Source organism: Zootermopsis nevadensis, unplaced genomic scaffold (assembly GCF_977971745.1).
Source record: "Zootermopsis nevadensis isolate Lab colony 2312 unplaced genomic scaffold, Znev_1.0 Znev_ptg000009l, whole genome shotgun sequence".
Classification (NCBI taxonomy): domain Eukaryota; kingdom Metazoa; phylum Arthropoda; class Insecta; order Blattodea; family Termopsidae; genus Zootermopsis; species Zootermopsis nevadensis.
This window is the reverse complement of record NW_028259141.1, coordinates 7,491,126-7,506,449: the sequence shown is the minus strand read 5'-3', so window position 1 is coordinate 7,506,449 and position 15,324 is coordinate 7,491,126. Positions and strand designations below refer to the sequence as shown.

At 36.9% G+C, this 15,324-nt stretch overlaps 2 protein-coding genes across 3 annotated transcripts; both read left to right on the top strand.

Annotated features, from left to right (window-relative positions):
• The first annotated feature begins 456 nt into the window (after positions 1-456).
• LOC110826878 (uncharacterized) lies at positions 457-5,069 on the top strand. The gene is made up of 4 exons (XM_022057960.2): positions 457-597; positions 1,306-1,695; positions 3,375-3,757; positions 4,087-5,069. The coding sequence occupies exons 1-4, from the start codon at positions 472-474 to the stop codon at positions 4,628-4,630; spliced, it is 1,443 nt and encodes a 480-aa protein (XP_021913652.1). The 5' UTR covers positions 457-471; the 3' UTR covers positions 4,631-5,069.
• A 658-nt stretch (positions 5,070-5,727) lies between these two features.
• LOC110826879 (serine protease gd) lies at positions 5,728-13,848 on the top strand. Of its 2 annotated transcripts, XM_022057961.2 has the most exons (9): positions 5,728-5,891; positions 6,611-6,882; positions 7,237-7,411; positions 8,044-8,178; positions 8,432-8,602; positions 8,868-8,983; positions 9,966-10,130; positions 11,555-11,708; positions 12,425-13,848. In XM_022057961.2, the coding sequence occupies exons 2-9, from the start codon at positions 6,652-6,654 to the stop codon at positions 12,619-12,621; spliced, it is 1,344 nt and encodes a 447-aa protein (XP_021913653.1). In that variant the 5' UTR covers positions 5,728-5,891; positions 6,611-6,651; the 3' UTR covers positions 12,622-13,848. The 2 variants fall into 2 exon arrangements, with proteins under 2 accessions (XP_021913653.1, XP_087202047.1); XM_087345921.1 differs by lacking the exon at positions 5,728-5,891 and having other exon boundaries at positions 6,658-6,794.
• Positions 13,849-15,324: the final 1,476 nt, after the last annotated feature.

Below are 15,324 nucleotides of genomic sequence, written 5' to 3'. Positions count from 1 at the left end.
TATTCTTCTTCTTTTGTAATCAATCCTACGATTGGTTGGCAGCAACTTCAGCTGCTGATACTTGGGAAATCCTGTGGAATCCTGTGGATTCCCCTTGCCTTCCGCATCCTATGCCGTTGACCCATCCGGGTTCATCCGCCGTTAGGGGTGATTTCTCACTTGGTAGAGGGGGGTCACGTACACCGGTGGTCACTCGGTCTGTGGACGCAGTTTAACGTCATGCCCGGGACTAGTTCTCTTATTAAATGATGTAACTGATACAGTTGGTACAGGATCGTTATAACCCTACGGTCAAGCTACCTATCCATACATTACTTGGTGAGCAAACTGTTTGTTGGAAGTGTTCACTGCGAGACATGACGTCAGTGCATTGTTGTACTACGCTGACTGCTTCACACTGTTGATTGGCTCTCATTGTTGACTGTCTCTTAGTAACGGCCTGTTGACTGTCTCTTAGTAACGGCCTGTTGAATGTCTCTTAGTAACGGCCTGTTGATGTCATGTGTATCGAGAAAGGTTAACACGTCTAGTCTCCCGTGTGCTAATCCAAAAGAAAACCTAACGTGTTTATTTGTAAACCGTAAACATTTTACTCAGGTAATATCAGATATTGTAAATGCGTCATATTGTGATTATATATTATTAAAATATTTATTAAAAACTTTTGCCGTCAATCACAAATATAATATTGTTAAAAGATTAAAACATCATTTAACGTTCCTATCGAGTACTCGATTACATTGGAACTTACACGACTAGTTTCGGCTATAATTTAGCCATCAACGGGTGTTATGTAGTTTAAACTTATTACATGAATTACTGATTGTTATTGTTTTTATGATTTATATTCTTCATTTTTCTGATGATGTTCTGGTCCAGCTGGTTACCGAACCACGATCCAATTCAGTCCTGTACATCTCCGTTCTCTTACATACGAATACGATATTACTTCTTGGTCATACACAAAATATTGAAGTCACTACAAATAAGAAATAAAAACCTAATAGTGACCTGTGATAATACAACCAACGAAGAAAAATACAAAGGACCAGAACATCATCAGAAAAATGAAGAATATAAATCATAAAAACAATAACAATCAGTAATTCATGTAATAAGTTTAAACTACATAACACCCGTTGATGGCTAAATTATAGCCGAAACTAGTCGTGTAAGTTCCAATGTAATCGAGTACTCGACAGGAACGTTAAATGATGTTTTAATCTTTTAACAATATTATATTTGTGATTGACGGCAAAAGTTTTTAATAAATATTTTAATCAGGTAATATCATTTAACCACCAGGAATATTTTGATCACAATATCTTCGTCGGGATGATCAAGTTTATCCGCTTTATCACGTCAAAAATTAGAAGTGGCAGCGATGGGCAGAATGACGTTGGAGCCTGCGGTCAACAGGAACAGCAACTGCACATCACGGACTTGCCGACAGAAGTGTTGGCTCTCATTTTCGAATATTGCTCTTACAATGTCTTGGCTGGACAAGTGAGGCTCGTGTGCAAACGATTCTGTGACGTCGCCACCTTAGTTCTCAATTGGGGGTTCTCGACTTTGGGTCCCAAGATTGATCGAGCTACGGTTGAAATCGTGCCTCGTATGGGACAAGTTCAAACAAAAGAAGAACGTCGGGCAACGAATCGAGTTTTCATTGCACTGATGATTATGAAGTGTCAGGTATGAGAGTGGGGAAGGACCGATCTCTGTAATAACTCACAGGAATGTGAAGGAAGCTGTGTCACGAACAAACCCTTAACAGTGATGACGAGGGTTTAACATTTCTGCTTCTAAAACAAGCGCGTAACTCCTGTTATTTAACACGGACTGAGACGGGACAGGTTTCGATACGTTCCTGAAAACACTGCTGTAGGCGAAGGACTGCTGATCACATCAACAACACGAAGCTAAGAGTGTATGTGGTTTATAACAGCAATAAGACCAACGTCGTGCATTTAATCGACCAGAGTAAATCGTCAGTGACTTAGAAACTGACCGACAATCAGGTTACAGTTCTGATAACTAACGGTGATGAACCCGAAGGTTCATCACCGAATTAACCAAAGCCCTCCACCGGACCCTGTCCTTGGCCAACAAAATTCAGTCTCCTTCAACTCCTATCTCCCATAGATCCCGCCTGACATTATCCTCCCATCTACGTCTAGGTCTCCCCAGCGGTCTCTTCCCCTCAGGCTTCCCAACCAATTCCTGGTGCACACCTCTTGCCACATCCATGAGCGCTACATGCCCAGCCCATCTCATTCTTCTCGACTTAATCACCCTGACAATATTGGGGGAGGAGTACAGATTTTGAAGCTCATCATTATGCAGTCTTCTCCATGCCCCATCGTCTTCCCTCTTACTGTTACTATTTACGCGTATAGCCCGTCTTTACGGAACAGTGAAACAACAATAACAAATCAAAATTATATTCAAGACGAAATTAGGGGAAGGCTAAATTCCGGAAATGCCTGCTACCTATGAGTTCAAAATATTTTGTCTTCCCGTCTGATTTCCAAGAACCTGAACATTAAAATAAACAAAACAATAATTTTGCCTGTTGTTTTGTATGGGTGCGAAACATGGTCTCTCACTCTGAGGGAGGAACACAGATTGCAGGTGTTTGAGAACAGGGTGTTGAGGAGGATATTTGGGTCTAAGAGGGAACACGATGGGGCATGGAGAAAAGTGCATAATGATGAGCTTCAAAATCTGTACTCCTCCCCCAGTATTGTCAGGGTGATTAAGTCGAGAAGAATAAGATTGGCGGGGCATGTAGCGCGCATGGATGGGACAAGAGGTGTGCACCGGGTATTGGTTGGGAAGCCTGAGGGGAAGAGACCGCTGGGGAGACCTAGACGTAGATGGGAGGATAATCTCAGGCGGGATCTATGGGAGATAGGAGTTGAAGAAGACTGGATTTTGTTAGTTACTTAGTTAGAAACAGCGAAACCAAATCACTGAAGACACTGAAGTGATATTTCTCATATGCATCCTCCGTGTTTCCAGATCATCTGCTTACAACACGTGCAACCAAGTTCTAACTAACTAGATGGCTTAAGGAACCCGTATTAACCAAAGCCCTCCACCGGTCCCCGTTCTGCTACATTTTCTTATAAACAACGTCGGCTACAAATAGCATGAACAGCAAAACCACCCAAAGCAACACTGGCTGTTTATTCGTTAATTATTTAACCGACGATGAACCAACTACAGAGTTTGTAAACAGCTGTTCATTACTTGAATAACGGTATCAGAATTTCATACACGTGAACTGAAGGAAACCAGAGACATCATTAGGTAAGACAACAGCCGATGTGGTCAGCTGCCTGTCTGACAGTTACCCTGTTTGTTTGCAGTACCGTCTGCTGAGAGCCGTCACCTGGAGACACATTTGCAACCCTTACTCCGGCTCTGGGCATCTGGAGTGCTTCTACGGCGGCAGTTTGCTAGACGAGTTCCTTAGGTTCCTACAACTGGCCCACGAATGTCCGAAAGACTTGGGGGACAACTTGTTATACCCAGATTACAAAAACGAAGTCGACATACTGAATGTTCGGTGCTTGATATTCACGAACCACTTCGAGAAAACTACTGAGAAGTTGAACAACAATTATTCCATCTCTGGGGCAAAGCTTATTGACCTTTTTGACTGTTTAGTGCAGAAAGATGGCAGGACGATCCCATATGAACAGGCGGTGACAGCCAATGGAACGGAATGCCACATCAAGGCTCGTTATAGGTTAGGAAGGGTACATTAACTGGGGTCCCTACGATAAGGAAATCCGTTTATCAATGAAGAACATGCCACCTCACTGTCGGTCTCCATATACGCATGGGGGAAGCAAGGGGTGCATATAGAATTTTGGTGGGGAATCCTGGAAAAAGACCACTGGGCAGACCAGGAAGGAGATGGGAGTGTCGGAAGGAAAGTAACAGAGCACATGGCGCCTTCCTCCCCCTTGACCTCTTTGTGTGACGTAGCCGAAGGTCGCTGGAATTTTGCACCCAGTTCAATTCCCTGTACTGAACACTGTATAATTGTTTAATCTGTGTTTATGTTCCTTACAGGATGCCTTACACGTGGTTCTGTTCTCTACCTTCATCTCATGCTCAACCTAACAAGTGGAACGAAAAACAGAGACCGATATACCTTCGCATGTGCCAACTAATCAATGGTAGAAACCATTTCTTCCTGGAGAAGATTCACCATGAAAAAGAACTTCTAATTCGGAAAGGACGCAATATTCTCATATTAAAATACATTCTACCTTCTTTATACTATGGGTTTCGCCAGAATTTTGGCTGCTTATTTTTTTATGGAACCATGAAACTGCTTGCCTTAGACTTGAATTTCCACGAAGAACTTACTCCAGCCGGTCAGCTTTTCGATTATTTTAATCTGGATTTTTTGACTTCACATAACGAAGCTGATACGTCTGACGGCGTGGTTAATGTTCCAGAGCCCTCTAAGATGGATCTGAATATTGACATAGAACTTCACTCGCCGTTAAAACTGGCACCAATAAAATGTTGGGAATCCTCTCAAGTACGAATTGCGACTTCCGCCGATGTTGCGGTCGTATGGGGATATGACCATATCTTCTTCTGCTGAATCATGAACTAAATTCCTTTTGAATATGACTACGAATTGTTCTGTGTCTCTTGCAAACGGCCTACCTTCTACGTTTCAGCATATTACAAACTCTAGCAAACATGATTAATACAGTTTTTTTACTTAAGAGTATCTCATTACTGATTTCTTTGTTTAGCGCACTATAATACAAATTCCGAAATGTAAATACACTTTAAGCAAAGAGCAAATAAACACAAAACATGTTTACAAAGATATCCGTCTTCTGGGTTATTGCGCTGTGTAGTCTAGTCGATGTTAACCAACGTTTCATCGCCCTGATGACGGAGGCAGTATGACCTCTGAAACGTTGGTTAACATCGACCAGACTACATAGCGCAATAACCCAGAAGACGGATATCTTCATACTCACCGCTGTGAGAACCTCAAGTCTTACATGTTTACAAAGATTTACATTGCATTTCCATGTGTCAGTTTGAATGTATTCCACCGACAGGCTTAAATTCCCATTGTACGTACATGCAGTGGCGAAGCGTGACCTTTTGAACTGTCAGCCATATCCCGAAGGCGTTGGGGGGGGGGGGATCCTACATTACGTACATTCACAACACGACAGACGCTCACAATGGTCCAGACTATCTCTCCGCAATTAAACAAATCCTTGAAAAACTGCTTACACTTGAAGTGTAAACAGTTTCGGTTGTATGCATGATTTTATACAACTTGAAAACTAGCCGTCCCATCGGTGATATGCCAGCGACCAACAGCCTGTGATATGAAGAGAATCTGCCCTTTATGAATTATATTTCCGTTTGTAAATGCCTTATAATCGGCATGCAGAATTCGCAATCGGTGCAATACTTTCGTTCTGAACGGTACATATATTTCCTTCTTTTTGCAACCGCCCACAACCCTTTTCGTTAAAATGTCTAGAGGGGCAGAAAGCTCGTCTGAAACGTTATGTAAACTTCCACAAGACTACACAGCGTAACAACCCATCTTCATACGAGAAGTGAGGATAAATATCCATAAATACCGGTTCTAAAATATGCGCACGCTTGAGGAGAACCAAGTTTACCTGAGTCTCCACCAATCCAGAACTGCCTTCCATTTTCTGGCAAGTTTGTGCCACCAGTTGGGGCAAGGCCTAAGCCTGTAGTAGTAAGACAGGTTCATCCACAGGGTTCATCATTGACTTTACTGGCAACACGCGAAAGGAGAAGAATAGTTGAGTGTTCTTCCGCTGTGCGTCATAGTTATTATTACTTCAATACCAATGCAGGTAAGTCAGACCTTTTCGAAATGACTTCTACAGATTTTGATTGTATTGCCATTGCAGACATTAGATGAACTCTGCACACGAGTCGAAACAAATCAGTATAAACCATCGATTTATTCGACGATATCGTTAACACCGTTTATACAAGAAATTCCGCTTAAATAATTATATCAGACATGCAGAAATCATTCTTTATGAAGCATCGGGACTTTCAATTCTCAATTAGTCGGCGTCACCAAACTCCATGCTTTAAGATAGCACCAAATGAGTACATCTTTGCAAAACGAACAGTGAAACCCAGGCGAACGAACACAGCCCTCAGATCGTGGCGTAGAAGAACAAGAAACGCTGTAATGGAGACTTGGAACCGCGTGTTAAGGAGGGGGGTGTTCTTCCGTGACTTTGAGGAATTAATTTTTGTCACGGCTACGACAACAGAAATTTCCTATAGCCTTGAATGCAGAGCTTCTGGCTTAGCTAAACTTCTAATTCCCTATCGACTGTAGTGTCCTCCTACGTACAAAATTTGGCAGGAGCTACTTGGTGTGTATAAACGTTTCTGTTGTCTGCAGCCCATAACAGTATTCATACTCTAGAATAGACTTCTAAAAGTACAGAACTGAGAATGTATTAAGAAAAACACATAGTGCTGACCCATTAGACAAGGTCTTTAGATTACAATAAATTAACTGTTCACTGATGCCAGCAATTTTCTCCTCTAGGAGAACTCACAGTGACTGTTGCAGCCTGCACGTGACCTGCAATGATTGCCATAGTGTGTGGGCATATATTGGAGCTTCTAATGATAATAGGATTGGAGATCCTCGGACATTCTTGTGGTCAGAAAATTCCCATAAGCCCCTGCCCTGATGTATTCCAGTACAAGGTGGATGCTGGTGGGATGTGGTATGGTCTTATTAGTGTCCCTCCTCCTGAACCAGATTTTAATATCAAGCTCACTGTTAAAATGTATCTTAATGCAGTTCCACCCACGGTAAGCGACTCCTACAAACTGTTTTTTTACCAATTTCTGTGTTACTTGTACCAAATACTGTAGCAGAGAAGAACAGTGTGACTTAGGATATAAATTATAAGGATGGTTTAAACATGTAAACAACAGATAATTTTCATATTAGAAGTCACATGTGGTTATATTACACATTTTATAAACCATCTATCCTCATAGAAAAGTCCCATAATGATATATAAACAAAACCATTCCCCAAATCTCATATGACTTAAAGACATTTTCGAGAAATTAGGATCTTATTTCAAAGTTGCAATATGTTAATGAGCAAACAAGAGTTCAGAAGGGAGGCAAATATTTTTTTGCTTTCATCTGTTATAGAATTATGTTGGAACACTGCATCTTGTAGAAACAAAGGACGAGGTCTGGAGAAGACTAATAACTGGGGACAAGCGGCCCGTTCTATACGAACTATATTTCCCACTCTCTTCACCTTTACCACTAGTGAAGCACATTGCTTTAAACAAGGATGTCATGTGTGTAGGCAAACCACCAAGTATGTATACAGCACTGTTTGGTTTAGTGCATTGCTTTGGAAATTAGATAATTTTTTTTAGAATAACCAAGAACAGAAGGAATTTACATCAAATTTACTTTCTATTACATAACATTTTCTGAAAATCCAAAGGTCTTTAAAGTGACCATATCTGCTCCTCTGTTTATCTGAGACTTTTATACCATCTTTGTTAAGCAAGTTTCATTAATCTTAGTGAATGAAATCATCACCACTAATAGAATTTTTTGAAACCTATTTCATGTAGATGTTGGCCTATCAAAATTAGAAAATGTAAGCAGAGTAATAGCTACGAATGAAGTGTTTTAAAATGTATGGCTGACTGTAGATACTAGTTCATTGATAATGTTTTAATGTTCATTGTCAGCTACTAAAATGGTGTTGTAATAAAATTCATGTCTTTATTAGGAATGTTTGTGATTGCTTTAAAATGAAAGCCTTCAACATCAGTAAAACAAAGAATGGGATAAATCAAAATATTCACTTAATTTAACAGTATTGAATGAATTAAGAGAAAACAACACAAGACAATATTAAAATGGATCTTATGGAAATATTGTCATTAAAATGTACACATGTGAAGTAAACAAGACAATGTTTTATCTTCATTTCAGGAGGCATGCTGACAAAAATATCTTTGGAGCACAATCTTTTCCCTATCAGGCTTAACTTTCCTCATAATGAAAACAAAAGTACTACAGCACCTCCTGACAGTATTCCAAATATTAATCGCACAGAGCCTACAACAGGTATGTTAAGCAGACTTTTCAGTATTTTCGTGTAGCGATTACAAAACTTGTTCTTTCACTTGCTTGAGAAAGAACAGAGATAGTAAACTGAATTTAACTCTCATAGATACACTGGATATTAAGTACCTAACCTTATTTAATAATTTTTCATTTATTTTATCTAGAACTTCTAATTCAGTAAGTTTAAAGATTTTCTATTATTTTAAATTCCAGGCATAAATTAATTTACTGATTTTCTTTCTCCTCCCAATAGATCATGAATGTGGAATCTCACTTAAAGCTAGTATCCCGCTGGTTGTCAATGGGACACCAACAAGAAAGGGTGAATGGCCTTGGCTTGTTGCAATGTTCGTCAAGTCTACATCACCTGGACTGAAATTCCAGTGTGGTGGCAGTCTTCTTAGTACAAAAGTTGTTCTCACAGGTGGGTTAAAATATTATATTTATGGCACATATAATTCTTATAAAACAGACCCCACTTGTTCAAAACTCAAGAACAGGTTAAATATCTTAAATGCATAGACCAGTATAGACTAAATTAATTTGGTTTTTAAGAAAATGACAATATACTAAAAGAAGAAGATCAAATGAACTCCAGCATTTCTGCAGACATAACTATTATATAAAGTGAAAATTTGTGTAATATCCTGTGCCAGTTCAGCTGCGTCATTGCACACATTTATTTACAGCTGGACACTGCATTAAACCCAAAGATCGACCGGAAGTGAAAGCTGAATTCATTGTTCTCTTTGTTGGTAAACACAACCTGCAGGAATGGGCAGAAACAAACAGTCAAGCGAAGGAAGTAAGTAACTGTTGTCATTGGAGATGGCACAGAACCACTGCTATTAATTGTATTTTCAAAATTTATAGTCCACATATCACTGTGTCTCATGATAAAATACTTGAAAATCATTTGCCCAACAGTTACAAGTCTGGCTGGTAGATCTGTAGTGAGAGAAATTACTTCTCTTACATCTGAACTGTTTTTTGTGTTACATTTTAACATCACACAATTTTTTTATCTAAATAGAAGTTCACAACATCCTACAGTGGAATTACAGTAAGACACCTCATTAGTTTGTGCAGAATTGTGTAGTTAACATGTTCCAACCTGATGAATTAAAAAATTTTGTTACTTTCAAGATAAAACATGTTACAAATTTAATTTCATCTACAACTTTCAGAAAAATCATTACTGTTTATTTTTAAAAAAAAGTGGAAACCACTAATATATTCTGTGGGGAAAATACTGATATACTGAAAATCAGGTAGTACATAGTTACAATTGCAATTTTAAAGAGTAAAAGTTTAAGATCTTGCAAAATTTACATCACATATAATATATTTTATTAGCTGTGTGTCACAGCTTATGTACAGTCCAATTGGCCATGCATCACAGTAGCACACTATTGACATTAACAACCTTTCTCCTAAGTTAATGTATCACCATCAGTTCCATAGTGAGAATTTAAATCCCTCTACGATAAGATTAATCATATTCATCGCCCTGATGATGGAGGCAGTATGACCTCTGAAACGTTGGTTAACATCGACCAGACTACACAGCGCAACAACCCAGAAGACAGAAATCTTCAAGATTAATCTCTTTTCATTCACTATTTAATTTTCATAGACACCACTCATCTACCTTACTCTTCTAGATTATAAGTTGCACATAATTTATAACTGTGACGGATTTTGGTTATTAAAACTGTTCGTGTCTCTCTGACAGGAACTCGTAATTTTTCAAACACTAATTTCAATTTTGAATCTCAAACTTTCAGGTGGAACGTATAGATATACATCCAGACTACAGAAGAGAAGATTTAGAAGCAGATCTGGCAATATTAATACTGAAAGAACCAGTTGTTTACACACTTTATGTGCAACCAATATGCCTCTGGCACTTTTCAGTTGATCTAAATGAAATAGTTGGACAGATAGGCACTGTGAGTTTATTTTAATTTGTCATTTTTCCTTATCAAAGCCATTCATAATTATGTGAATTTAAGTATTAATTCTAGTTAATTACACATCTATCCTCATTCACTAACACTAATTTGAAATCCAAGATCGCATAACAATAATTATATGTTTTGATATTGCTCCAATGTTAACTCTTTGGAGCTGAAGTCCATCTAAATACTACCTCAAAGAAACTATAACACTTCTCCATCACAATAATCTCTCAGTTAATGCTGTTTAAGGAAGTAACTACTGTTTACTTTTAAAAATCATATTAAAATAATGGCTGTTAAAGTAAGTGGTAAATATTGTAACATAATTACAAGGTTGATATATCATTCTTTGCTCAAATATCAATAGAAAAGGACCAGATTAAACATGCTGAACTAGTATTAATGTGGACTTCCAAACATGACATTTACTGAAATTCATCTGAGAATTTCAGAGATAAAACACAAATGGAAGAAATGGAATCTATTATGCAATTCTGTATTGTAGCATACTTGCATGTGAAGTCGTGATGATTGAGCAGAATGAATCACTGTTATGCATTAATTTTGTGCACCTGATGCAACAAATACAAGTAAAGAGCATATATAGGCATGACATGGATTAGCAGAGAGACTCAACACAATCAAGGATGAATTCTCTAGATGAAGTTTGTGTGCCTGTACTTATACAAAAAAGTCAGTAAGAATAGCAGGCAACTAAACCCTTCAGGTGACATAAAAGATTATTTCATTTATGCATACCATTTGTCTGCTATCTAGGTAGGCCTATATGAAATGCAGTGTAATCTGAACAGATGCAAGCTTCATTGCAATGCAACAGCAGCAGCCTGACAATTTTAATTCTGTATATCTAATAGATATAATTATTATCTTTTTTAAATTGGTAATATCTTCTCAAATATTATGTAACACATAACATAAACCCTATAGAGCCCCAAATTTTTGTATTTCTCCACCTTACATATCAAATGTTCACTGTCTACCCATGTTCACAAATGGAATGTACAGTTGAATACATCAACAGAAACCTCATCTGTAGGGACAAATTAAGATGTCACAAGGCTGTAAGTTATGGTGAAAATGAGGCTTTTATAAAAATGATGTAGAGAGAATTATTAATAAACATTAAACAATGTTATAGTCTTTGTATACAAAGGGAAACATTTAAAAAGTTTCATGAGTTCTAGAATTTCTGATTTTAGGAAGAATGAGTGCGTTCCTCATGTGAGTCAACACAAGAATATGTTTCCTCTCTGTGACATAAAATCAGTAAAATGTTTACATGGCTTTGATTATTAATGGTTTTCCTCCTATCCATAATTCTAAGTCTCCCTGACTGATACAAAACCACATTTTATCCTTATAAACACTAACATGGCTAACTATTCTGTCTGAAGGTTGTAGGCTGGGGTATTGATAAAACAGGAATCATAAGTTCAAAGCCCAACAAGGTCGCGATGCCTATAGTTTCACAACAGACGTGCTTCTTCAGCAAGAAAGAATTTACATCTTTCGTCAAAAACAGAACATTCTGTGCCGGTTCCCGAGATGGTAAGTGTGCGTATTGTACATAAGTATAAAATTTGTGTTATGAACATCTTTCAGGTCCTTATCAAACTTGGTGTGTAATTTTAAAAATTATTTTCCACTCCAATACCTGGACAGTCTGCCATTACTAAAATTTAAATTGCACATTATAAGGTGACTTGATCAAATAAGTGGCCTCAAAAGAAGTTCTTTGTTGAATTATTATAACATTCAGACAAAGTTCAATAATTTTAAGCTTCAGATAAAATAAATAGCATATGGTTGGGTTTGTATGTTCAACAGCTGAAGATTCAGGCTGACCCAAACTATTTCAAAATTAAGGAAAACATATTTGATCTGATGTGGCATCATAACTTCAAATAGAACTGAAAATAATTTTTAATTAAATTTGGCTCAACATTCAAAGTCCATTAATTTCAAAATTCAGCTAAATTAACTTAGAGTTGCATGCTCAAATGTACCTAAGAAGATTTCTTAGTTGAACTTGGTTTAACATTCAGGCTGAATTCAACAGTTTTAAAATTCATGCATCATACACTTGACTTAGAGGAATATTATGTTAAAAAAGAAACAAACTACAAGCAGTTATGATCAGTGACTTTCAGAAGCAGTTATGACATTTCACATCTTAATCAATGGAGATTAATATAAACAAATAGAACCAATCCCTGCAATTTGAAAAGTTTCATATCAGTTATATTATAAAATATATATTCCAGGTACTGGACCATGCCGTGGTGACAGCGGTGGAGGATTCGTGATAGGTTATCCAGATGGTGTACGTCTCAGATGGTATTTAAGAGGTGTTGTTCACATCGCACTGTATAATGAAGAAAACCAACAGTGTGATTTACAAAATTATCTAGTCTTCACAGATGTGGCAAAGTTCATGGACTGGATACGCCGTTATGTATAATAACGGCGTTCCCAAAGAAATTTAAATCCAAATGTGGCAGCAACAACCTCAGGCTCATACTTAAAATATGCTAGCTGTAAACTGTAAAGTGTTTTATTTTTGTCAATTTAAGTGGTAATCAGAGGGATGTGATTAATTTGAAATCAATATGACACATGTACAGAGTTCCAGTGTATTGTTACACATTTTAAAGAAAAACTTGGTGTACTAAGAAACCAGAGAGCCTGCATGAAGAAGAAATGTCTTAAGAAGAAGAAAGCGCTGTTCATTGAAGAACATTTTGGGAGTTATTTCAGTTGGTCGTTATGAAGACGGAAAAGTACTTTTACCATTATAATATTAACTTATGTAAGAAAATTATCAATACAACTGAAAACAACATAACAACATAAAGCTGATTCTTTTATATCCTAATGTAGTTTGAAAATCCCTAAACCAATAAACCAATTCAAAGCAGATATGGAATTCCATACTGATTGACAAAAAAAACTTTGAAAGTCATGGTTCTGCAAATATGTTTACAGTATTTGCAGTAAACGGGTAAAAGCAAAAGTAGCAGGGCATCAGAATAGTAAGATCTAGATTTATGATAACTACACATAAATTTGAACCCATACCAAAAATAAGCAGATATTCCACACGTCCAGAGCTATAAGAAAACTCTTATTTGGCAAAATATGGAAAAATTTAAAGAAGGAGAAGTTGCAAATTATGTTTCTAGTTTCAAGTGTTGGAATTATTTTACCTAGGAAAACCCATTATGGTGCTACACCACAAACCAGATATACACAACATATGTACAAGGTACAGATATAACCTTCATGTGCCAAACATCTCAGTAAATACCAAAAAGGAGTTTACTATATTGGAATTAAGCTATTGAATAATCTCCCCCCCCCCCCACTATAAAAAGTCTGAATCATAATATAAAGACATTTAAGCCAACACTAAAAGAGTATCTCCTATCACACTCCTATTCCATATAAGAATTTACCTCAACCAAAATTCTTAGTCATCATAAATGCCTGTAAGCAAAAGTGGTTATGCTTTCTTCTGCTTCATGTAATTATTTTTGCAGTAATACTGTAGTTGACCATAAACTACTGTGTTATATACGCAATTTATATTTGTATTAGAAACAAATTTAGTATTTGAGCTGTGACTTTCTACATCTTTGGTTTGTGCCTATGAAGGATCTGTGGAATGTAAATAAATTGTTATATTCTATTCGTAGTTGGTCCAATCTCTTACAATTCTGAATTTGAATTAAACCTATCCTTTAAATCCCATTACTTTAAATTTTAATGGAGATATTTTCATTCCAGACTATTTTGTAGTTGTATAAAATATGTCATCTTCTAAGTCTAATATAAATACCTGCTCACCTACATCATTTCACCCATATGAATGTTAAATACTTGCAGTATGAAAATGGATCTCAGGAAAATAGGATTTGAGGGTGTGTACTAGATTTATCTCACTCAGGATAGGGACCAGTGGTGGGATCTTGTGAACATCATTGTAAACCTATAGGTTTCAATAAAAGGTGGGAAACTTTTGTCAGCTGAGTAATGTTTTGTTTCTCAAGAGAAACTCTGCTCACTGGATTTAATTAGGTAGAGTCCCTGCTTAATTATACTGCTTTTACATGATTCCTTCATTGCACCTTATATCCAAGCAAGGGTTAGGAAATTGTCTACTATTATTACTGGCCCTAATTGTACCATAATAAATGTCAGTCAGAAAGGCACTTTTAACTCTCCAACTCTTATTCTAGATAGCAACAGCATTTCAACTATACTTCCAAATCAATGTCAGCACAATAGACTATAAAACACTATCCTAACGTCGTTCTATCAAGATCAAAGTAAAATCAGTAGTTAAACGCACAAACAAAAACAAGTCCATCAAACAACTGTGTTTACACTGCACTTGGTAGTACTGAGTTCAATGATGGTGATAAATTTCCCAACCCTTATTTTATAATAAACTGTATTTTTTATTTATGTATGTACAAATGTTACACAACAGTGTAAAATATGATGGAAATGTAATGTTCATGCCTACTCAGTTTATTCTATCCTTGAGGATTTATAACATGAGACTAAAAAATAAATATCTTACTACAGGAAGTTTGTTGCAGTTTTATTTGTAAGATGACTGTAAAGTTCTACGCCAAGTGTCGCTACCATACACAAAAAAAATTTCAACCATGAAATTCAGCCATTCAATATAAAAATATACAAGAAAACACATCTGAAAATTCTTTAATTTACACTGCATATCACAAAGTCCCATTTACAAAATTCTATATCTTCTGCATTGTATGCAGCCGTAAATGCGAGCTGTACCAGGCTCCACTATACAGTTTTATGTTAACAATAATCCAAGCTGATACCACGAACTATTATCAAGAAAGTTTAAATGGGTACTAAAATTGAAGGAAAATGTTCCTAAGATTAGATAATTGTATTTTATTGACGGATTACATATGGCGTTCTCACTGTTCATGTTTATGTAATGAATGGATATGAATATCACTGTATTTTCACCAATTTTGTTATACTTAAGACATTATCAGCACAGTAGACTACCATACTAAAACATTCCCACTTGGTGCTTGAAACATGGAAGGTTCAGATTAACATTTTTGAAGACTCAGTACCCTAACAAAGACATTTAATGAGTTTCCTCAGTTCCTCC